The sequence below is a fragment of the Typha latifolia genome, chromosome 11 (genome assembly GCF_019914945.1).
Source record: "Typha latifolia isolate L0001 chromosome 11, TyphaL0001v2, whole genome shotgun sequence".
Classification (NCBI taxonomy): domain Eukaryota; kingdom Viridiplantae; phylum Streptophyta; class Magnoliopsida; order Poales; family Typhaceae; genus Typha; species Typha latifolia.
The window spans coordinates 1,379,737-1,403,749 of NC_133096.1; the positions used below are offsets into that span (position 1 = coordinate 1,379,737).

The following is a 24,013-nucleotide window of genomic DNA, read 5'->3' on the forward strand; positions in this document are numbered from 1 at the left end:
AATCTTGTACATTATTTTTTAAGTTATATTATCTTAATATTTTATTAAGTAAAAGACATATATATCATTAACTGAGAGGAATGTATATATATCAAAATAAGGGTATTGATGTCTTTTATAATTAATTTGATGAAAATTTAATTACATTTTATCTTTTTGATTATTTTTTATTATTTACATATATCTCCCATTAGTTTAAGATTGATTTAAATTAAATTTTAATAGATAGAGATAGAGAATTATATTTAAATTGAAGTTTATCTCCAAATAATCAAATTTAAATTATTTAATATTAAATAATATCTCCTATAATTAAGACATAATTATATTTAAGAGAGAAATCTTAACGGAAGAAAAAAAAACGTATAGAGCGCTTCTTCCGTAACGTAAGTAATGTGGTTTTAGAACCGGTACCGGATATGAAAACTGGCTATAATAGCCGTTGGATTAAGATTATAATTTTTAAAAGTGCATTGAAGTATTTGCCTCATTTTAAATACTCTCTCATGTCCTCCTCTATTCATTATAAAGCTATTCTAATCATTTACCAAATTATCATTTCAATATTATATCACATTGTGTACTTATTAGTTTACACACTATATTAGTCTATATTAGTTTACAAAGAATTATTAGTTTCCAGACTATATTAGTTTACAAAGAAACACAAGAATAGCTTATACTTAGGGGTATATAATAAAATTAGTTCAGAGAATATGTCTGCTTCAGTACAAGGTCAGATTAAGTTCATACGGAGAGCAGTTCACCTTATTTAATTTGTCAAGAAGCAGGAAGCTTTGGCTTACCAGCAGGTCAAGTAAAAGCTGGAACTGCATAGAGACATAAGCAAGACTTCCTGAATTAATTTTCATCTTATACCATGAAAGGTAGAAGTGATTAAACAACAGCAATTTTCCTTCAAATCTCTTTCGCCAGTGATTTACAAGTGAATTTACAGTGGGGCGGGTTAAAGTAATGCAACTATCTACAGAGTGGACAAATGATCCTCAATTGCCCCTGTTCAGGCTTTTAGGTGAGAACGTCGATGGTGGGAGACTCTCACCTCGCATGTTCTTCAACGTCTGACCAGTAGTCCTCCTCAAAGTCATCAAGATCATCGAGATCATTGAGTAACGACTGATTGAGCCGCTTCCGTGATACCCTTCGGTGCTTTTTAAGTTCAAGCCTTGGCTCTGCTTGTTTGACACCCATTCCACCCATCTTGTACCTGAAAAGATTGATTGTAACAATCTGTAAATTCCATGATAAGCATGCTGCTCCTTCTAGTAAATAACAATTTGTATGTTGTTTTTCCTGTTGATCCTTCTAATCTACCACACTAATTTCTATGGGATGCATCAGTACAAGGAACTATGGAATTACTGCAAAAACTAGTGTGTTCCAGTATCAATGAATGAACCTCGTGCATCTTAAGGGTGTCCTTGGAACATAAACTAGATTATAGAAACAATTGGCCCCTGGAGTGCATATAATTGCAATATGTTATTTTACAATGTGTCTGCTTTACCTTTTCATGACATTGAAACAAATAGAGTTATGCAATTACTTATAAGTTCCTCCAATAAAAGAACAAATTTATAGTGAAGAATCCAAATTAAACTAGATTAGTGAACCATCAAGCTACTAATACTAGCCTTCCTTAGTGACTTACTTGAAATTACAACACAGAAAGACAGTAAGATGTCATTCTATTAAGGTAACATGTCTTGGCCTCTTGGCCAATCTGCAGTTGACAAGATTACATGAAAACCCCTACCATCATCTGTTAGTGCTGCTTTTCTCATGAAATACAATATAGTAATTAATTGAATCATCAAGACCATTTACAGAGAATCAACCTTACCCATAGGGTAGATTACAATTGCTAAATGAGAAAATTAAGAACCATCATGCTGGCAAAGTATATATATTCTCAGAACATACCTCACGTCACCTTCTCTCTTTGTTCCTAATGTCCGTAACTGGAACTCCTCTCTGATTTTAATCTCATCAAGGAATTGTAGGTAGTATGGATACCTTTCCCAATCAGCCTTCACAACACATCCAGGCTCACCAAGATGTAGGCAGTCATTAAATGTGCATTTCAAAGGCTCACTAGCTTTGAGCATCTGTCTTATCTGAAAAAAGTATGACTGAAAATAAGCCACTATAACTATATTCACGAAAGCTAAGAACTATTTTAATAAAGTACAAGGTAAACTATGAAATAAGATATGGAAATAGAAGTTCATTCATATTCATATGCAATAAATTGAATAAACCTCGGGAAATGTTTCTGCGAGAGTTCTCTTTGTAACTTTCATCAGACTAGGCTGGTTAAATCCAGGAGTATCAGCAAGAAAACCTCCATCAGATAGTGGGAGTAAAGAAACATGCCTTGTTGTATGTTTTCCTTTGCCACTTCTTTTAGACACAGAGCCAACTCGTTGTTCTCCAAACCACTTACTGTTCTGAAAGTTTACATATATTAGAACCATCATGTGAATTACAACAAAGATGGAGTACTTTAACATTGCTATGTAAATGTAAAAATTCAAATTACACAGTACCACAGAGTGATTACAAAACCTTAATAGAAGCAGAAAGGGTGTTACTGACTAAGAATCAGCACTTTTTTATCTCCTCAGAATGCTCAATTAAGAATAGAATTTGTGAAGTAAAACTTATTGAAGAATTAAAGAAGGACAAAAGAGGATATTGATAATGCACACTTGCTCAAGCAGATTGTTTATTTCATCCTCATCGGAAATGCTGTGACTGCCTCTCAAGGAATTGATAAGACTCGACTTCCCAACACCACTTGGACCAACAATCACAGATGTTTGACCTTTCAAGATGTCCTCGAGAGCAGTTAATCCAGATTTCTGATCAACACTGCAAAACAATGGCTGATAGCCCCAGCTATGAAGCTTCTCTTTCCAAGAAGATAATGTCTGCGCCCATAAATGACAATAAATGGCATATGAGACAATGTAACTTCAAAACAAAAATATGTAAGTAGAAGCATGAAAAAAGCCTGTATTATTATTAACAAAAATATATTCTCATATGTCATACTGATGACACCTAAAATGCACTTGAGAAAGTAAAAGCCTTATGGCATTATTTTACTCCCCATATTAGCATGCCATCATGTGATAAGTCGACCTACATCCAAAAAAAAATTTCCTTTTTCCATTTTGAAGTATAATGGAAGGTCGGTAAATTTTCATTTTGCTAATATGCATTCAATTTAAAATCCATTATAGTCCATAGAATACCAATATCTCAAAATTTATAATCTGTCAGAAGAAAATAAATGAAAACAATCTCTGGTGACTCCCTGGAATAGAATGATGAACGCTGGATATTGTACAAGGCATTTAGAATTTTTGCTTATTTATAAACCAATTACATTGTATAACTCAAACCCAAGGCTTTTAAGAGCCTCACTTGCAGAAGATATGTAAGATTATAGGCCACTGTCCTTTTTTTCATACAAACTCCAACTAATAGTTCCTTGGCTCCAAGATATAGGTAGCTACCACAAGTCCACAATACATAAGTATGAATCTCTCCAAAGCAAACAATAAGTTTCTACCAAGTAATACTAGAATTGTACCTCAAATACCTCGCGTGTGCAAGATATATCCCTAGTCATTCAACAGCTACATATGCAAGACCTTTCTCAGAAATTGTGGTGCTCTTATAGCTAGGAGACCTAAAAGCACATGCCACTGAAGGATCTAAAAGTGCACAACTGTCTTACCATATTATTTCCATTTTAAATAAAAGAATTGGCAAATCTTTTAGAACTGCTACTCCAGTAGGAACAAGTATGGTGACACACAGTTTATAGGGACATTAAGCATCTGATCAAGGAGAATATACACCAACAGTCCTTGATGTCTCAGAAGCACTATGAAGCAATCATAAACATAGGCCAGTCTAGCTAATGAAAACATTTAAAAGAGAGCAATATCATTATCAAGTAACTTCTCTTTCATAGATTGTGTCAGTTGAGATATTCAAAGATCAGTAGCTCACAATATGCCAAACTAATAGAGCATTTCTTGGATCACCAGAATAAATACAACTAGAAGGACAAGGAAAAAAATAGAAAGTATATAGTGGATATATATGGAGATTGATTAGCATCCTAAGGAGTAGGGAGCATCATATGGGTCAGGAATCCAACTAACCTTCCTATTTCCTATACAGTTAGAAGTGAACTGTTACAAAGTAGTAACATCATGGTTTCTTCTTGCATGATAGATATATTTTAGCAGTGAACCTAAAACTTACTGTGCTCAACATCTTCTTTGTTTTTCCTTGAATCAGATGGTGTTACTTGTTAGTGCAACGAAATGGTGGTTATCATTTCCTACTGAAACTGCCTTTGCTGCAACATAAATGACATCAGGATGAGAAAGAGCAAGCTCAAATGTAGACTACCACTGACTGCACTTTCAACTTTTCAGATCATCTTGTCTATTTCTGAAATGAGCTGGAACCAGGGAATTGTCAAGCCATGTGTTAATTTATTCTTATTAGACAAAAATGTCAAGTTCAACTTATTTAAAGTAAAGATCTAAATGACACTTCAGTTTGTCTTGCCAACTAAGTAATCTTGAACTAGGCCATAGATAAGCAAATCCTAAGAATTTACCTGGACAGCTAATTGATTAGTTCCGCTTGAAACCCAAGTGAGTCTTTCACAAAACGAGATCAGTAACCTAGAATGGAAAAACATTGTAGGGTATAGAAGACTCACCTTGCTCTCTTACCTTCTTGGCTTCTAGCAAAATCACTCTGCATTTCTCACCTATTGTAGGTATCATTTTGCATAACTTTAACCTACATCCCTAGACTTGGCTATAACAAAATCTGAACCCTTATCCAGCTTCATCACTCATTCCTCCAAAAGGAAAGGTTAGAAGGGTTTAAAATAAGCATGGAAATTTAACAATCATACTATAGACACCTTCAAATATCTTCATCAATCTCCTTGTCCTAACTATTTACTGATCTCAGTAAAACCACAAAAGTCAAAACCAACACAAAACCATGATCTGCTTGGTCGAATGCAGTTATAATACATAAGAATGATCTTTGCAAGAGTTAGAACTTCATTGCGCAAATCCTTTCCATAATCTAATAATTCCATTCTGCATTCACGCTAAGCTAATGCTCTTCAAATAATTGTACTCATCAATTGCTCTAGATGGTCTTCAATCTGTATGATTCGACTGCTCTTAATTTCTCCCATCATAAATTCATAATTCATTTCGCTACATTCTGCAGTCACTTTTGTGGTTATCATGCAACAGCTCAGTACTGAATAATGAAAATAACAATCAAATCAAATAATGGTTGCATTTATCCTGCCCACTAGATTTCCACATAAGCCCAGTAAAAAATGAGCAAATTCACCACCTTATTATATTGACTAATTCAATAAAGATAGAACGAATTGAAGGCAGTAGACAAACCTCTTCATCGACAAGCTCCGCCTTGTTAAGCGCGAGAGTGAGTGGAATCCCAGTGGACTCGGCCTCGACCAAGAACCGCGTCAAAGTGAACGGCTCCGGCTTCGGCCGGTCCATTGAGAACAGCACAAGAAGATGATCCACATTCGCCACCGGGGGGTCGACGACCTCCGACTTCCTCTCAAACACGTCCTCGATCATCCCCCTCCTATCTACCCAATCCACCGACCCCACGATGACCTTATCCCCAACAAGAACCCTCCTCTTTATCTTCTTGAGCAAAGCCCTAACAACACAGAGGAGATCGGTGCCAATCCTTTGATCGGCGCCGAACAAGCTAGGATTTTCGGGGTGTCCACCGGCGGATTCCACGATGACGCGCATGAAGTTGGCCTGGGAGGCGGCGACGAGGCCGATGGCTTGGTTGGGGAGGAGGCCGCCACCGCGGCGGCCCTCATCGGCGGCCGCACCAGCTGTGAGGGAAGGGGAGAGGATGTGGTGGCGGTCTTTGACGGAGTCCTTGGCCTTGAGGAGGTTCTTATCAGGGGGAGGCTTGCGAGGGGCGGAGGAGGCGGTGGCGGAGAGGCGGCGCGCGAGGATTCCTGCGGCGGCGAGAGGCGGCGATGGGCGGAAGCGGAGAAGGGATAAGGAGGAGGAGTAGGAGGAGGAGAAGAAGGGAGGCATCGGGATCGCTAGGGTTAAGAGTCTCGAGAAGAGAGGTTTAGAAGAAATGGGGGGAAGTGGGGATTAACGGAGGTTTGGTGGAATTAGAAGGTGAGAAGGAGCTCAGTTTTGAGTAAGGCTGCAAGGGAGAGTGGATGAGCCGGATCCCTGTGACCCAAATTGTATGAATTTTATGCATTCGAAAACTTGGCAATAGTGTATTGGCTGCAGCTTGATGAGATTAACCGCTCGGAGGGCATCCCCTAATTTTCTATTGGGTTACTTGGCAGTTTTTCATTGGAAGCCTACGGACTTTTTTAATTTCTATCAGATTAAACATCCTAACAAGTAACCATCAATATATTTCATTTATGTTGTATTTATCTTTTAATTCTACCATACCAAGCAAGCAGTATATTAGCTATCAGTAACTTTTAAAATATCATCTAAAATTTAATTAATATTATTAAATACGTCAAAAAGTTTATTTAATTTTTAATAATTTTGTCTCTAATTAATATCTCCAACTCTAACTTATATTTGATCAAATATGATATAAAAATTAGGAGAGTGAAATAAATTTACTCCTAATCGCATAGGGTTAAAAATGTAATTTTCGTTCTTTTAAAATCACCATAGGCATGGCCCTCTAAGTACTATATGGCTAATGCTCACGTTAGCAATTAGAGAGAGCTTGTCTCATTGCTTAGCTCACTGATTCTTAAATTATACCCCAAAAAAATTATATCAGAAGAATTTTTTATATAAAAGTAAGAGTTAATATACGAGAGAAGACGGTGAATGTCAATTAACTTTTGGGTTAACTACACTTTACCAAGCTTTAGTTTGGCTCAATTTTATAAAACTCTTATAAACTTTCATCTTAAAAACTTAACCCTCTATGTGATATTGAATATAATAAAATTATTATTATTTTTAATTATATTTAACTAAACTAGAGGTGAAGAGAGATAAAGTTATAGAGAATTAGATAAGCTTTCTAACGTATCTAAAATAGTATTGATTGAATTTTAGACGACAAAGATATGACAAGAATATACATATATTTAATATATTTAATATATCTCTGTCATTTGAAATCTAATTAATATTATTTTAAATGCGATTGAAAATTTTATTCAATTCTTTATAACTTTGTATATAACAATCTTCATATTCAACCTTTTTATAAAATTGAATTAAATCATGAGAGCATCAAATAAAATTTCTCTTAACTTTTTTATATAATTATAATCTTCCTCGATCATAATACCTTCAAGCATGCAAATTTTAAGATGAAATAACTTGTTTTAGTTTAATTTCTTTTTTTTATAATTATATGTAGAGCTATATATATATTTAATTATTCATGAGCCTGAAGGCTAGATTTGGGCTAGACAAAGGGCCAACCCTTCCTAGATATAAATGCACTTAGGCTCCCACTGAGCTTTTAGCTGCTTAGTCTAGGCTTCAAGCTATCTGTATCGTCGAACAATTGCTCCGAATCAAACGTCGAGAACTGCTCCAAGCCGTTGCGTTGCCGAGCTGTTCCTCCAAGCTAACCGCATTGCCAAACCATCAACCGAATCGAGCCTTCGTTTAATTTAATTTCTTTTCTAAATTTTTTGTCAATATATAAGCTAAAGAAACATTTTTAATTTTGTTAAATAGGGATTCCAATATTAATATGTTATGAATGTTTTGATAAGGCTATTAAATATGCAGGAAATTTAGAGATAGGTTTTTAATAATTTTGATTCAATATACAAACAATCATGTTGTGTTAGGTGGATTCATTCACAAATTAATATATTAAATTGAATAAAATATTAAATAAGAACACAATCTGATCATTAAATAGCTTATACGATTCAAACCATGATATCATCTATGCTCTTATCAATTATCTTTTTCTTTCTTTCTTTTTAACAACTATTATCACTTGTCGATGCTTCCTAATATTTTAGATACAAATTGCTCATAAATTTAGAATGCATATATAATAGAATAAAAAGTTATTTATTAAAAAGGTCCCAAATATCTCTCTCTTAGATTTCTATTACTATTACTTTTATTATCTATAAATTATCACACGTAAGTCACGTGAGCAGCTATATAGTATATTTATCTTTATATTTTAGAAGGAAGAAGATAAAGAAATGTTAGTTTATCAAAATATTCTTACCTTCTATGGGGGAATTATGGGCTTCTCAATTTTTACGTCTATAACATTAATGGAGTGAGATATTTTTTTATAATTCAGATATTTATATGTCACAAAAAAAGTTTATGAAAGATATAAGAAAAAATTAGTTGGTTTAAATCTAATTATCAATAGAATAAAATGAAAGTCTAAACCAATCCCAAGTTGATTTGGAACATAATCAAGGGGGTATATAATTTTTTTTTTGATAGTCTAATTATGTATAAAATTTAGCATCAATTAGTGACTAAGATCTATCTTAAGATGTCAGGGATTGAAAACTAAATGAAGTGCATTTGGACGAATATTTCACCGTGCCGGATCTATAAAATATTTAAGGCGTAGTTAGGATTTATGATTGCCTTGGGGATGCAATTGAGAATATAACATTATCTGACAATATTCTAACTAAAAATATAACAACCCGACCTTAAAAAAAATTTAATTTTGGGCACGACGTGGCCGGCCACACTGTGGCCGGCCTCGTGCCCATGCAAGCTGCGTGAGCAGCTTGCGTGGGGTGCCACGCGCCCCAGCTATCGTTGCCGCAGCCAACCAGCTGCGGCTAGCTGGCGCGGTGGGCCCCGCCGCTGCCGTCGGAGCCTCCCTCCTCCACCGCCTTCTCTCGCTCTCTTTAAATCTCCCTCTCTCTCTATCTCTCTCTCGGTCACTCTCTCACTCTACTCTCTCTCTACTCTCTCTCTCACTCCTTCCTCTCCTCTTAGCCGATGTCGGCCCGCCACCACCTCCCCGAAGCTGCCGCCGCCGGTGAGATCCCTCATTCCCCCTCTCTTTCCTTTTCTTCCTCTCTCTCTCTCTCTCTCTCTCTCTCTCTCTCTCTCTCTCTCTCTCTCTCTTGCCCCGAGCTCGGGCTCGTCGGAGCCGAGCCGCCGGCGAGAGACCGGCCGCTAGCTGGCTAGCAGCGACCGGTGCCCTCCCCGCCGGCTCGGGTCCGCAACCCCCTCCCTCACCTTCTCGCTTTCTTCTCTTCCTCTTCTCTTCTTCTTCTTCTTCTTCTTCTTCTTTTCTTTCTTTTTCTTCTTCTTCCTCGGCTTCTTCTCCTTCTTTCTACATAGTCTTGGGGCTCGGCCCGGACTGATGGCAGAATTAATTAATTAATTATTTATTTATTTTATTTATATTATTTATTTAGGTATTTTTCTTCTTAATCTGGTAGCAGGCAGTGCTGGCCCATAATCTGATTTCATTCATATATATGTCATTGAGGATACATATATACATACTCATATATGGCATCATGCAGCTTTCTAATTCATATTATCCAGCACATGATTTACTCTCTGTTTGGTATCACTAATTCGGGGTAAGGTCTATTCACTGAGCCTTTTGCTCATGACTCTCTTTATTTCTTTCTTTTTAACCCCCACAGATATTATGGTACGTGATACCGCCTTGAGATATCCTGATGAGATATTTTAGAGCAAAGATGAGGTGAGCTATAGATGCGAGACGGTATAGATGATAGTTTATATAGAAATTGAGTTGTAACAGTATTTGATATTTGTACTCTTTTGTATTAGATAATGATTTGTATAATACATGTTGAATCATGGCGTAGTCTTATATTAGTTGTTTTAGTTGTATCTTGATGGTTTGTTGTAGCATGTGTGGGTCTTGTCAGATTATGTAGTGGTCTAGTATATATTATTATGGACTTTGATACTCATATGTTAACAGGTTTATTTGGTTAATAGTATGATTTATTTGGTGATGGATTATGTGATCATGGATAGGTTAGCAGGTAATTTTTGATGATGTCATAATTATATGTGCACAGGAGAGCATCTGTGCGTGACGGGCCCCGCCCGTCTTGTCGTGTGCGCCGCGCGTGCCGTGTGGGATAATCCACATGCCAATCTTCTTCACAATCCACGGAAACAGCTTTATCTATCAATAGATTATCGTCATAATTATTATCAAACTCTAGCTCAACATCATCCTTGTCGTCTGTTTCTTCATCAAACTCGATTAATTGCTCATCTAGAGAAGTAGAAGAAGTGCTATTAATAGTAGCTTGAGTAGATCTAGTGCTCCTCTTTGATCTTAAATATTTTTTGACTTCTAATGCTTTCCTTATCATCTCCCAAGTTAACCTCTCACTTGAAAAGACCTCTTGCTTTAGATGATCATTATCCAATCATTCTCGTTGCATTATTTTTTTTTCTTTTGAAGCGACTGTATTCTTTTCTTTCGCTACCTTTCAATCCTTTGTTCTTGCACTATATTGTACATAAATAAGATCATTCAATATCTAATCTATTTTTCTATTTTGAATGAATCTGAAATCAAAGATCAAATCAATTTGATAATAAAATTCATCAATTTAGCTTAGTCAATATAATGATTTACTGATATATTACTCATTCAAAAGAGCTCTAATTCCTTTCACATTCTGAGCTATATATTAAATTAAGAATCTTAATCGTCATGTTATTCAAGTAGGGGACACCGACTCTATATACACCCCATTAATCAGGTATAACTATAAAAATTAAAAAATAACTTAGTAATATATAAAAAGTAAAAGACATATGTTATACTACATATGCTAATAAAAATTGTATTACTTAGATTGAATTCATTGTTGTTAATTTCTCTTATTAATCTTACTAGCGATCTTCTAAAATTTTCGGCAATATCCTTATATGCTTTTATCTCCATATTTAAAATGTGAACTTGAATGGCTTGATCTGGACAAAAGTTTTAATACAACTAATAACATCATCTATTATATTGAAGTCACTCTCCATTTCATTAAAATCTCTCTAAAAATAGTATTGATTTAAATAATATGCAGTAGCGTGAAGATGTGTATCAAGCTTTTCATTTGTGTAATAATCAATTGCATCTAGAAAAAAGGTTGGAAAAAGTTTCATTATTATTGAAAATATTTTTTATTTCCTTCTTGACATCTTTCAACTAATATATGAATCATATCGATGGTTTTCTTTCACCATTAATAACTTGAAGTAACTTCACTAAAGGAATGAACACTTTAACTACTAATGACACTTGTCTTAAAAATTAGTTATTAAGGATAGTAGAATAAATTATTTTTCCTTTTACAATTTTTGGCCATTTACAACTTGAAAATTTATTAGAAGTAAATATGTCTTAATTTCTCTTTATTCTCCAAAAGATCCTACAATGTAAAAAATGAAGTGACAAATCTTGTAATTTCGAGTCTCACGTTCTACTTTTTTGTGTAAACTGATGCATCAAATTAGATATCTTGTGATGTCTATAAATAAAGACAATGACTTCCTTCACATGTTCAATTGAACATTTAATCATTTGTTCCTTTGATATAATCTCTAATATTAAATCTATACAATGAGCAACACAAGATGTCTAATATATATGGGGATATGTTTATTTTAGCAACCGTGCAGCTGCTAAATTAGCAACAACATTATCGATCACAACTTGAAGCACATTTTCTCTCCCACTTTCTTGATACCTTTTAACAATAATATTAAAGATGTATTAAGTTGTATATGAATTTTTAGAATAATCAATTGAGCATTGAAAACAACTCCAAATTCACAATTGACACAAATTCATAATGATTATTTCTCTTTGATCTATTCAAGCATTAGTCAAAACGAAGCAACCATTTTTCTTCCATGCAACTCTATAATTCTCTAAATTATTATTTGTTTTAGCCACTTATTTCTACAAAAGTGGCTTACATAACTCATGCATAAATGCTGACTTGAACTCCGAACAAATTCATAATGATTCTTTCTTTTTGATATGTTCAAGCGTTAGTTAGAATAAAACAGTCATTTTTCTTCCATGCAACTTTATGATTCTCTAAATCATTATTTATTTTAGCCAATTATTTCTTCAAAAGTGGTTCACGTAACTCATGCATAGATGTTGACTTGAACTCCGGACCATGCTGACCAACTACTTCGACCAATACACGAAACGATTTATCAATAATAATATTAAAGGGAATGTCACACTTATAAACGCAAAGAGCTAACTACATTAGCACTTTATCTTTTTGTTCTTTAGCAAAAGTATCTTTTATATTTATTTGTTTAATCTTTCCCCGCTCTCTAACTATAATTCTAGGTCAATGGAGGTGTATTTGTCTAAAAGACCTCTATTGCTTAGTCTTTTACTTCCAACATCTAAAATTCTTTTCTCTTTTTCTTTCTCCAAATATATTTACTTATGCTCTCAATTCTACTTCCTCTTTTGATTTATCCTCCTTTCTCTTTTTGTTTCCCTCTATATGCTATTTAATAATATTTTTTTGCCTTGTCATTAGCTTTTGACAAGAACCCTCTAATACGAACAATATGCTTCTTGAATCTACTAATTCCTTCCTTATTTGAAAGGCATCCATATTGCCACTCTAAATCATTTGAGTCAACATACATAAAAAATTTAGATGATATTGACCTAGCCACAGATAATATTTGAAAAGAATTAGTAGTCATATCCGTCTATCTATGAATAAAATTTGAACAAAAATAAACATTATTCACATTTTTACTTCCTCCAATTAAGTCGCATTAAAAAAAGCTAAAATCATTGTATAGACCATAAATACAGTGACTAATTGTTGTTTAACTTCTTTAGTCCTCCAGTAAAATTAAAAGTAAAAACAATAAAACAAAAATTAATAACTAATTAGTAATTACTATTTTACACTTTTATTTCCTTCATCAGTAACTAATTACTCATATTTTAAAAACTAAAATTACTGACTTACTATATATAATGAGGAGATAATAACTATTAAGTACTAACTAAAGACTGATTTAAAAATAATGAAAACAGTAAAATAATAATCAATAAAAAATATAGTAATTGATGATTAGTAATTACTAACTCTAATCAACCACTAAACAACAACTATATCATATTTCAAAATCCTCTAATCAGTACTATATATTTAATTAGTAGGTAATTAGTAGTTCCTCCAATTAATAATGCAAGACAATAAAAAAAGGAATAAAAATTAAAAGTCATTAATCTTTATTCAATAATTCATAAATTAATTAGCAATTAATTCATTAATTCCTATAGTTGCTTACCATAGCACATTAAAAGTAATTGAAAATTTAACACCGAAACATTTAAAAATAGTCAACCCGTAAAAAATGGGAAACTCAGAGCAACTGTGAGAGAGAGAGAGCTACATGTTGCCACGAGCCGCTCGTGACTTCTCTGGGAGAGACTAGTCGTCGCCTTCACTACTGCCGACCGTGGAAGGATATTTTTTCTAGGATTTGTCGTGCTATCCAGAGAGAGAGAGAGAGTAGCAGGAGAGAGAGCAAAGAGCAATCGATGTTGGTTTTTTTATATACATATGTTAGTTATTAAACCCAGTCCGCTACTCGCTCATATACTATTTGCATTTTGGATTGGCGGCCCGCCCAGCCCACCTAACGCTAGTCATCTCACCACCGCATTTCAGCTTAGTAGGGCAGCTCGCCGTCCTGCTATGGCGGCCACCTTTTCTGCCACACAAAATATTTAATATGAGAATTAGCATACATGAAAAATTCACCATAAATCACCCCCAAGTTGTTGAGTAGATCAAGTGAGTTAAATCAACTAGAGTACGTTTTTCATGGGTTACAAAGATTAAATGGGTTATATTATCAAAAAAGAAGATTAAATGGGTTAAGACAATTTTACTATTTAAACTTAAAAGTGCTATAAAATTTATTTATTTATTTATACAAAAACAAATATGACCCATTTAATAATTAGGTCCATTCGCTCATAACCCAAATCAGATTATACTACTAAATGTTCACACGGGGAGTTATATGGAAATTTATCTCACATGGATCTTATACTACAAAATCTCTTTGTAGTTCAAATGGTGGAAAAAAATATATATCAAATTATCAGCTCAAAAAATTGTGGACTTCCTTTTAGTAGTCATTTTTGGTGGTATATTTAGAGAGAGCGTAATTATCGCATTTTTATCCGAAAAAATTAAGGTGAAGAACATCAGTCCAAGATTAAATCTATTATTCAAGAATAGAGTCCTTTTTTTTAAAAACAATTCTATTACCTTTATTCCTTGTAATATTTTAACTTTTTATTAATAATCTTAATTGATGTTTTGGGCCTTTCGCAACTTATTATATTTTATTTTCAATCGGCAACGCATGTATAAATTATATACGCTCAATTATAATAAAATATATATTGACTATAAAAATAGATTAAGTTTTTAAGATCTTAATCTTACAAAAAAAAATTATTATAATTAAATTGCAAAAGCCCCCTAAAATTTTCTCTCCATTTATTTAAAAAAAATAACCAAATCAAATTATATCAAATCTAAATTCGTTTACAACCTTTGAGTCAATGTCAAACTTAAAAAGTTGCCACCTCCTGATCTATGAGCTGCCTTGTCATCTAGTTGTAGAAAAATCTCTAAGCATATTATCTTCCAATTTATTTATCTTCTTGCAATTCTGAAGGAGATTAGAGCATATATGCAAAGGATTTTGCCGCCATCTTTATTGTCCTTGTCTCTAAGATCTCTTATCACTTATCACTTTGCAAATATGTGCCCATTTTTATTATTTAAACATACTGGCGTTCATAGATTTTGAATGAATAATAAAGTAAAATAAAAGAAAACAACACAATCCCTATCATAATTGAAAAACCACACATTTATTTGACCCGGTCGCTTAGTTTCAGGGGGACTTCAATACGAAAACAAGCCTACTTATATAATATTTTTTAACGACTTATTTAGTTATTTATGCTCATAGATGACTCAGATTCGTGTGTGATGCTTAACGCTATATATATATATATATATATATTATCTATTGATATACGCAGACTCTCTTATTATTAAAATATTAAATAAATTAAGTAATCAATAATCAAATTTATGCAAATATAATGTTATATATTTCTTTTCTTTTTCTAGCTTGTGAGGTTTTATTATATTCCTTTTTCTTCCCTTATTAGATTCTTATTATTTAACAAAATAACTATTGCATGTTGTTAAGTAGATATCATTTATAATATATATAATCTATAGCCAATTGAGGATGGTGGTGTTCTTATCTATTTGTTTATTATTTTTTTGACCCTTGCCACGCATGATCCAAGTCATCAGGTCCACTGTATCATGTCCAAAGTATTTATTAAAGAGGAGGAATTTTATCAAAATCACCCTACAATTATCCTTTATTATTATTAGATTGGTTGAAAAAAAAATAGTAAATGTGCATTCCACTATGCTATTATTTCTCATTCAATCCTAATAGAACAAATATAATATCATGGTATCATTTTATTCCTAGTTATAAAATGATCACAAAATAATAATTAAGAAGCACAGAACATAGAATATAAGAATTCCAATTCTGAGTTGATGAATAAAGTAATATTTACACCAAAATAAAAAATAAAAATAAAAATTCATGTCCTTCCATAACTAGATTTTATTGCCTCCAATTTGGAGTTACAAATCTGATAAAAATAAAATCCGCTCGCAATGACAGGATACCAGTGAAATTATAAAATTTTAAATACTTTTATCATGATAATATTAAAAAAATATTTTTAATTATTGTTTAAACTATTTATAAATTTAGATTTCTCTTTCTGATACGAGAGAGAAGAATTAATGCCCTAATTAAACATTCTAAAACTTTCGATATTTTAAAGACTATTTTATTAGGACCGTCACACAAGCATTATGTTGTTTGTTCTATCTTCTATAAGGGAATTGAGAAACATAAATTTATAAATATTTTGAACCCGATATTAAAATATATATATTTAAAATTATGATATTTTAAAAAAATTCAGCGGCAATTATGCAAAAAATCCAAAAAATGTAAGCTTTGAAGATGTGAGGGAGTGAAATGTAATAAATCTAAAGTTGAGGTGCCAAAATGAACTTTTAGACGACTTCTTTGAAACCCCATGCTGCTTTCCCGTTGTTCTAGGAAAATGGACTCCTCTCTTGAAATATAAAATAGAAAGATATTAACTTCTTATCTACTTATCTTTCTTCTTTCTTTTTTTTTGTTGAGATAAATCTACTTACTCCTTGTGTGGCAATTTTATCCTCTTCTGACTTCCTCCCCTTTGCCTATAAAACCGCCTCTTCCCTCTCTCTCTCTCTCTCAATTATTATTTGATTTGGAGCCAATCGCATGTGTTCTATTTTGGGTATGTTCGTTTCCTCTTCCTCTATGTTTTGCTCCCTGTTGTGCTATCTTTGGCCCTCCCTCACTGATTGGAGATTGGTGCTCTCCTTACTATTTGTTCTTCCAATTTTAACATTGGAAAAAAGTTCCTCTTTTGGGTATATGAATGGAAGTTCTTTCGATGTTGGTTTGTAAAAAATCTCATATTTATTGGCAGATCTGTTGGATTTTGTTTCTTGTGTTATTGGTATTCGTAGAAATGATTTCAGAATTAGCTTGTTTGATTTCTGTTGGATATTTGTGGATATAGATTATATTCTTAGTTTGTGATTGATATGTAAAGGAGGGATTTTTAGGTACTTTTTGTAGCTTCGGAGCTCTTTCTGGCATTCTTCTGTTTGTTTTCTGCATTCGATATTAACTTATTCAGGGAATACATATTGTGTAGATGTTTCAAAATTTGAACTTTTATAAAGTAATGCTTTGCTTTTAGTTCGACTGTTTGATAGTTCTTCTGTAGAGGAACATATTCATTTAGATCTGGATTAATTCTGGATACGTCAAGGCCTTTCTCTCTTTATCTTTTATCTTTTCTTTTTCATTAATCACTTTAGATCTTAGAGTGGGTCCCTGTCACTGTCTGTAGACTTCTTGAGAACTGTTGGGTTGTCCAAATCTCTTTTATTTGTAAGGAAAAGCAGCTTATAATATATTGTGTCATCTTCTGGTGTTTCGTACTTGCGTCGTTCTTAATATTGAGTGCTTGTTCCTGGGCAATATTATTCTTTCAGTTTCTTCTAATTTCAAAAGAAGTTGTCTTAGATTTGATAAATTATTCAAGCAAAAGGCAAGAGGAAAGTTGCAAGTAGTTAACTTTTCTGACTTCTTGATCTGCTTTTTTAGATGCTCATAGATGTTGGTGCAGTAGAGGCCCATTACGTCATTATATTCCGATACTATTTGCGTAGATTATTTTTTATGTTCTTTGTCATTTGATAGATGCAGAAGCATGTATATCAAGATAATTTCTGGATTATAGTATTTTTTTTTTTTTTACTTTATAATTAATCTTGTTATGAATTTTCACAAATAGTACTGTTGACATCTTTTCCAAGTCGGTCTCTACTGCTTCATTTTGTGAAATTTTGATGTTCTTCCTATCTTTAACAAAAGACAGAGAAATCACTCTACCATATTCACTCTGAATTCGGAACTTTGCATAAATTTTCAAAAAGTTTCATCTGTGCATTTTGACTAATAGTCTCTATGCACATCAACATTACTGATAAGTTGCCGGGAAATGAGAAGAATATCTTCCCTGCTCATTATAATCTCAATATTTTCTGCACAGTTTTCTTTAATTCTTTATGCAAGTCATTGTGAAGAGAATGGGACTGGATCTCCAATGGTGGTGTTTGGAATCTTTGGATGTCAAGTAGTTAGAGGATTAGCATGATTACCGACATGCAATATCTACTCCCAGCACTTCTGAATTTGAACCTAAGTGTTGGACCACTGAACAAAATGAGTAAGAGAATTTATTGCTCACTAATTCAAGATATTTGCAAAATACGAGCCTAATTAGGACTTCCATAAGTGTTTTTGTAGTTCATGATTTAGTTGGCCAATGGGAATAACGCAATTTATATATTGATTTAGATATCATTAGTATAGATATAGTATTTCTTGACATATATTATCTGTATGTATGTCATTCTTTTTTCAATTAGATTGATTTACCTCAAACATGCACGTTGGACCAGCTAACTGCAATAGTTTTCATTAATTCAAGCTCTCTTATTTGTCTGAAAAGAGATCGATTTATCTCTTTTCACTATTGGCTTGCTGATCTATGCTCTCTTTATCGTTCAAAGGTTTCTAGATAATCTAAATTCTAAAATACTTGAATTCTTGATTTGGTTTTTATTTTTTGGTGAATTTGTATAGCACTAGGACATATTATGAGAATCTGAATTAGCTTATGTGCTGATAGACTGATACTTCTTTTTTGGTTCCAGTTGATTGAACTATCAGAAAATGGAGGTTATTGGGGGTTAAGTATTACTAAAGTTCTATGGCCATTGGTATGTTCCTCTCTCTCTCTCTCTCTCTCTCTCTCTCTCTCTCTCTCTCTCTCTCTCACGCATGCTTGTCTGCCTGTGCATTTGTGTTATCTATGTGTGGGTACAGACAATTGATGCTTGTGTATTGGTTTTTATGTGTATTTTTTGTATGTATCTGCATAACATACAGATCATTTTTATTTACTTGTTAGCTGATATTATTTCACATGCTCTGTAGATTTTGGGGCAATGTTTGGGGGAGAGATCAAGGGCTACAACATTAATCAGAAGACAGGTGCTATCAGATCGAGTGAGAGAATCTGTTCCATGATCTATCACTCTCGAATGGCATTTGAAAAAGCAATAACAAAATCTAAAACACTATTGAGATTAAAGCTCCAAATTTCAACTTCCTACAAGCCTCTCTCTCTTAAAATTCCTATAAATGATGGATATCATGAATCATTTTGCTTGAATTACTGCCACTTATAATTTATTCCATAGCTTTTGTTACTATCTCCAGTTGCCAAGGAGGCACACTTGAGAGATCACAAGAATCTACTCATCCTCGAGTGGTTCTGGCAAGCCAAGTTTAGCAATGCCTCCGTTTGTTGGTGCACAAAAACGGTTTGCTCAATCAGAGATCTGCCTCAGCTCAGCGATCCAAAGCAAGTTGGCCCCACAAGAAGAAGATGACTTACATCGCCCTTTAATACCAGGGTTACCTGAAGATGTGGCAAAGTTTTGCCTTGCTCTTGTTCCTCGGTGTCAGTTTCCTGTCATGGCTGCTGTCTGCAAGAGTTGGAGGTCATTTATCCAGACCAAGGAGTTGATCAGTGTAAGGAAGGAGGCTGGTAGGCTTGAGGAATGCATCTATATCTTGACAGGTGATACTGATGGAAAGAAGAGCCATTGGGAGGTATTGGGGTCTGTAAGTAGCAAAAATCAGGTTCTTCCACCTATGCCTGGGCCAGAAAAGGCGGGTTTTGGAGTAGTTGTTCTTGATGGCAAGCTTCTGGTGATGGCTGGTTATTCAGTTCATCAGGGTAAAGAATGTGCTTCAGATGATGTTTATCAGTATGATTCTCGGCTGAACAGGTACAAGTCTATCTGTACTCTATTCACCCAGCATAAACAATATTCTATTTTCTAGAACAATTTGAATAGGAAATTGCTCTGGCTATAAGAATTGATGCTGAATGCTTATTTCTTCCTTTGGCAGTAACGTCCACTCCACAGATATATGGATAGGTTCTCCTATTATTAAGTTCTAATAGTGCTTTATTTTATGATAGAACCATGAATTGTTTGAAGAGATCTTCGAAGTAAAATGTAGTATTTCTTTTAGTTATTTTGTATTAGTGCAGTGACAAACGGAATTTAGTCCTAGGCTGACTATTTTATTACATAAAGGGTTTGGGGAAGGGAAATGTAAGGCTGTTTCTCTGATTTGAACTTATGACCTCTTAGATGCAAAGGGCAACCTTACTGCCCCACCAAGTGAGTAACTAAGAAGTTCGACTATGAACATTGTGAGACTGCTGTATAAATATCTTTACTTGTCTTGTTTTTTGTGGAGGTTGGCTCTAACAGGGATATTGCGTCTATCTTTTGTTTCAAGCTTCTTACTTCCTATCTGTAGAAGACCCTACTCATTTACAAATTTCTTATATTTATATCTTGTCCTTAAATTGCAGATGGAGCAAGCTAGCTAAAATGAATATTGGTCGTTACGACTTCGCCTGTGCTGAGGTAGATGGTGTGGTATATGCTGTAGGTGGTTATGGATCAGACGGTGATAGTCTATCAAGTGCTGAAGCTTATAACCCAGACAAAAATGAATGGTCATTAATTGAAAGCATTCGCAGACCGAGATGGGGGTGCTTCGCGTTCAGCTTTGGAGGAAAGCTCTATGTCATGGGTGGGCGTTCAAGCTTCACAATCGGCAATTCCAGGTCCGTCGATGTGTACAACCCTGTGTCTCACACTTGGCGTGAGATGAAGAATGGTTGTGTGATGGTTACAGCACACGCCATGCTTGGCAAGAAGCTATTCTGCATGAAGTGGAATGACCAGCGGAAGCTGGCCATATTTAATCCAGTTGAGAATTCATGGCACAACGTTGCAGTGCCGCTTACTGGGAGTTCGAGCGTTGGATTCCGATTTGGGATCCTGGATCGGAAGCTACTGATTTTCTCACTGGAAGAAGAACCTGGATATGACACACTGCTTTATGACCCCGATGCTCCTCCTGGATCAGAATGGGGAACATCGTCGCTTAAACCTTCTGGCTTGTGCTTGTGCAGTGTGACAATCAGAACTTGAAGTTCATATGGACTATTATGTTTTGATATTGCTGCGAATTCACTTTCAATGTTATTGGTTGATGGCTTATGATCTAGTTCTTTAAATTGTTGCAATCATGCTGTTGTCTTGGCCTTCATGAGCTTTGAATTGCTTATCAGTTTCATAGCTAATGAATAGCCTCAGGTGGAACAAATGGAAATGGTTATGTACTGTACTAATTTCCTAAAGGATGTTCTTGTAAGCAACCTTAGGTGCTTCTTCCTCAAGAGATCATTTTCCTTTATTGGGTGAAGTTCTTTTCTAGGCAGCAAAGCTTTTGTTCTTACATGTGAAAAGTAGCAAGAAAATGACAAGTTCTCAGTACATCATTTCACAAGAATCACAACTTGAATTTAGGGAAGTTGATACCTCACAAGGCAGAGGTCTAACCCTTGACTAAATACAGAATAACCTTAATAGAAGCACCATGTTTCTTCCTATATAAACTTCACAACAAATAATATATATATTTCTCTCATTGTTCTTTACATGTGTATAAATTAAAGCTTGAAGGAAACTTTTTAGTCAAAACACATTATGTATGATATCATGCAAGTATGATTCCCCTTGCTATTCTTATGTCTGTTTATGTATTGTTTCTCCTCTCCTTCGAGCAAACGTCGGCAAGCAACATTGTCTGCTCTTCAAAGATTTTTCTTTCTTCTGCTTCATATTGATATCTGGCGATACTTCTCTATACTCAGCATCAGCATTGTTAATTTTTTCCATGCTATTTATGTTGTTATGATTGATCCTCTGTTGTTCATCTTCTTCTCTCTCCTGAAGAAGCTCAGAAAGCTTAAGTTTTTTATCAGTTGGAGAAGGTTTCGTCTCGGGGCCAGGAGGTATGGCAACAATTGATGCTTTGTTATGTTGAGATCGTCGTGGGGTCATGATCTGATGGTTAGGAGTATTGCCTCTTGATGGAGTGAAATCTGAAAAGAAGATAGATATTTCAAACCATTAAGCAAGTGTATTGAAGCTTTAAAAGATTGAATATTTTGTGTATGGCAATCTACATCTTGGTCTCAGTTACCTCCATTGACACTGAAGAAATCATCTTCCCAGTCAGAACCTAAAGATTGCCTCGCTTCGAAGAAAGTTTCATCTTTACTGCCTGCATAAATCAAGCATCTTTTTTCAAGGTTTAATAGCAATTTCATGGAGCTAAGAGGAAGGCAACAAATTATCCTTCAAAAACTAAAAGAAAAAGAAATGCAACACCTAATAACTGGATCAACACAATAGATAAATATATTAGTTTCGAACAGCAAAAACAAATGGATCTCTCACCAGACTCTTCTTCTAACGGTCGTCGATTTACACCTTGTTCTTAAAAGTCATTTTGATTCACATTATCCCTTTCATTCTTTTATACCTCAGTTCAATTCAAAACGTCAGTACTTCCAAGAACCAGATAACTATTTTCTGAGATGCAATGCAATCCATGTAAGCTTAAAGGTATCAAAGTACTCTTCCGAAGGAAAATGATAATCAACATATAGAATCCAAACAAGATATTAGATATCTTCTCATCTTTATCCTCAGAACCAAATTCACTCACCATTTTGAATTTTAGCAACACTGGAACAACATTTCTATGAGGATTCAGTTTTATGCTGACTGTCATGCAGAGATAATGCAACTCTCATCCTTTATCCAGAGCTGTTGTTGAACGATATAACGAGGTAAAGATTGTATATCTAAAACCATATAATTTAGTTGTTATAATGAAGATATTGGCCATCCATGCATTGAAATACTACAAATATCAATAAAGCTCAGGCAGTACTTTGTCTAACTTAATTGCAATGACTAAAATTTTTACCATAACACCTGACATGATAACTCTTCAAGTAAATATATGGCAAGAGTTTGCTGAACTTGTTAGCAATGACAAAGTACAGAGCAGCTGAAACTAAAAGAATGCACATAAGAAATTTGCAGAGCCTTAGCCATATCTTTATGTGAATTGGTACTATTGAACAGAAAGAGAGCAACTATAATTTGATCTCAGAATTGGCAGTTTGTGAGGCCAACCAACTTAGCTAGTATGCAAGAAGAGTTGTATAGATCAACCAACCGCATCTAAATTGACTTCTCACCTACTTATCTGGAAATGATCTAAAAACAAGAAGGAAAAATACAAAAAAGGAATTCTCTCTTCAAAAGATTATGAACTATACTGCAGAATTATAAACTAGATCCAAAAAGATCATACCAAATTCTGTGCTCCTGCAACCACCATCAGATCCCATGGGTTTGATCTTAGAACCCAATTCCTCATTTGGGTCTTCTCTATTCAGACTCTTCTCTTTAGGTGGCAATGGAATGGAGTTCCTCTTGGCCTTCTTTGAGCCCCTTCCAGTGAGAAACCTCATGGTGTAGTCTGGATCCTTATAGGCCTGAGATGCAGGATCGGACAACAACTACACCAAGATCTCAACTACAAGTTCTGATTTCTCTCTGCATAGATCTGCAGATAGAAAAGAAGAGTCAAAAGAGAAAGTACAGACAAAGCAACAAAACCAGAGACAGAACACAGCAGAGTAAAAGTTGGTCTTACTTGGATTTTATGAACTCAAACTCATGATCTTTGAAAAGAAGAAGAGATCCTATTGATAGCAGAGAATACAGAGAGGTGTAGACATGCATAGAGTATTCATTTATGTGTACATGTGTTCTTATATGGCAGTGGGGAGCATATTTGCACTATGATGTGACAATAGGGTAGGAGAGGAGATTTTTTTTTTCTTTCTTTCTTTTTTTTTTTATTATCATTAGCATCTAAGAATATAAGATATTTATCATTCGACATCTATATTTTACTTATTATTATCTCAAAAAAATAAACAACATTCTATTACTTTTGAAACCAAAAAAAAATAAAAAAAAATAAAAGAAAATCCTTTAATAAAAAAGAAAGAATTTATAGTTTATTTAACTCATATGTATTAATCATGGTAAGTAAGTGAATTAATGTTAAGATATTTTTGAGATAATTAAAATAAAATGAATAAATTCAGAGTGTTTTTATTAATTTTTAATAACTTTCCCTCTCTCTTTTTT

At 34.1% G+C, this 24,013-nt stretch overlaps 3 protein-coding genes across 8 annotated transcripts; 1 reads left to right on the forward strand and 2 right to left on the reverse strand.

Moving 5' to 3' along the window:
* Positions 1-837: 837 nt before the first annotated feature.
* Positions 838-6,314, reverse strand: LOC140798117 (small ribosomal subunit biogenesis GTPase RsgA 1, mitochondrial). The gene is made up of 5 exons (XM_073151858.1): positions 5,493-6,314; positions 2,733-2,954; positions 2,283-2,471; positions 1,945-2,138; positions 838-1,228 (listed from the first exon to the last, which is right to left on the reverse strand). Exons 1-5 carry the CDS (start codon positions 6,171-6,173, stop codon positions 1,060-1,062), a joined length of 1,455 nt encoding a protein of 484 aa, XP_073007959.1. The 5' UTR covers positions 6,174-6,314; the 3' UTR covers positions 838-1,059.
* Positions 6,315-16,384: 10,070 nt separating this feature from the next.
* On the forward strand, positions 16,385-21,171 carry LOC140798119 (F-box/kelch-repeat protein At1g67480-like). 5 transcript variants are annotated; one of them, XM_073151861.1, is made up of 5 exons: positions 16,385-16,557; positions 18,554-18,619; positions 18,837-18,908; positions 19,122-19,696; positions 20,296-21,171. In XM_073151861.1, exons 4-5 carry the CDS (start codon positions 19,197-19,199, stop codon positions 20,921-20,923), a joined length of 1,128 nt encoding a protein of 375 aa, XP_073007962.1. In that variant the 5' UTR covers positions 16,385-16,557; positions 18,554-18,619; positions 18,837-18,908; positions 19,122-19,196; the 3' UTR covers positions 20,924-21,171. The 5 variants fall into 5 exon arrangements, with proteins under 5 accessions (XP_073007962.1, XP_073007963.1, XP_073007961.1 ...); XM_073151862.1 differs by having other exon boundaries at positions 16,418-16,557; positions 18,837-18,893; XM_073151860.1 differs by having other exon boundaries at positions 16,418-16,557; positions 18,837-19,696.
* A 203-nt stretch (positions 21,172-21,374) lies between these two features.
* LOC140798121 (uncharacterized protein At3g27210-like) lies at positions 21,375-23,723 on the reverse strand. 2 transcript variants are annotated; one of them, XM_073151865.1, is made up of 4 exons: positions 23,511-23,723; positions 23,166-23,420; positions 21,981-22,061; positions 21,375-21,879 (listed from the first exon to the last, which is right to left on the reverse strand). In XM_073151865.1, the coding sequence occupies exons 2-4, from the start codon at positions 23,323-23,325 to the stop codon at positions 21,521-21,523; spliced, it is 600 nt and encodes a 199-aa protein (XP_073007966.1). In that variant the 5' UTR covers positions 23,326-23,420; positions 23,511-23,723; the 3' UTR covers positions 21,375-21,520. The 2 variants fall into 2 exon arrangements, with proteins under 2 accessions (XP_073007966.1, XP_073007967.1); XM_073151866.1 differs by lacking the exon at positions 23,511-23,723 and having other exon boundaries at positions 23,166-23,491.
* Positions 23,724-24,013: the final 290 nt, after the last annotated feature.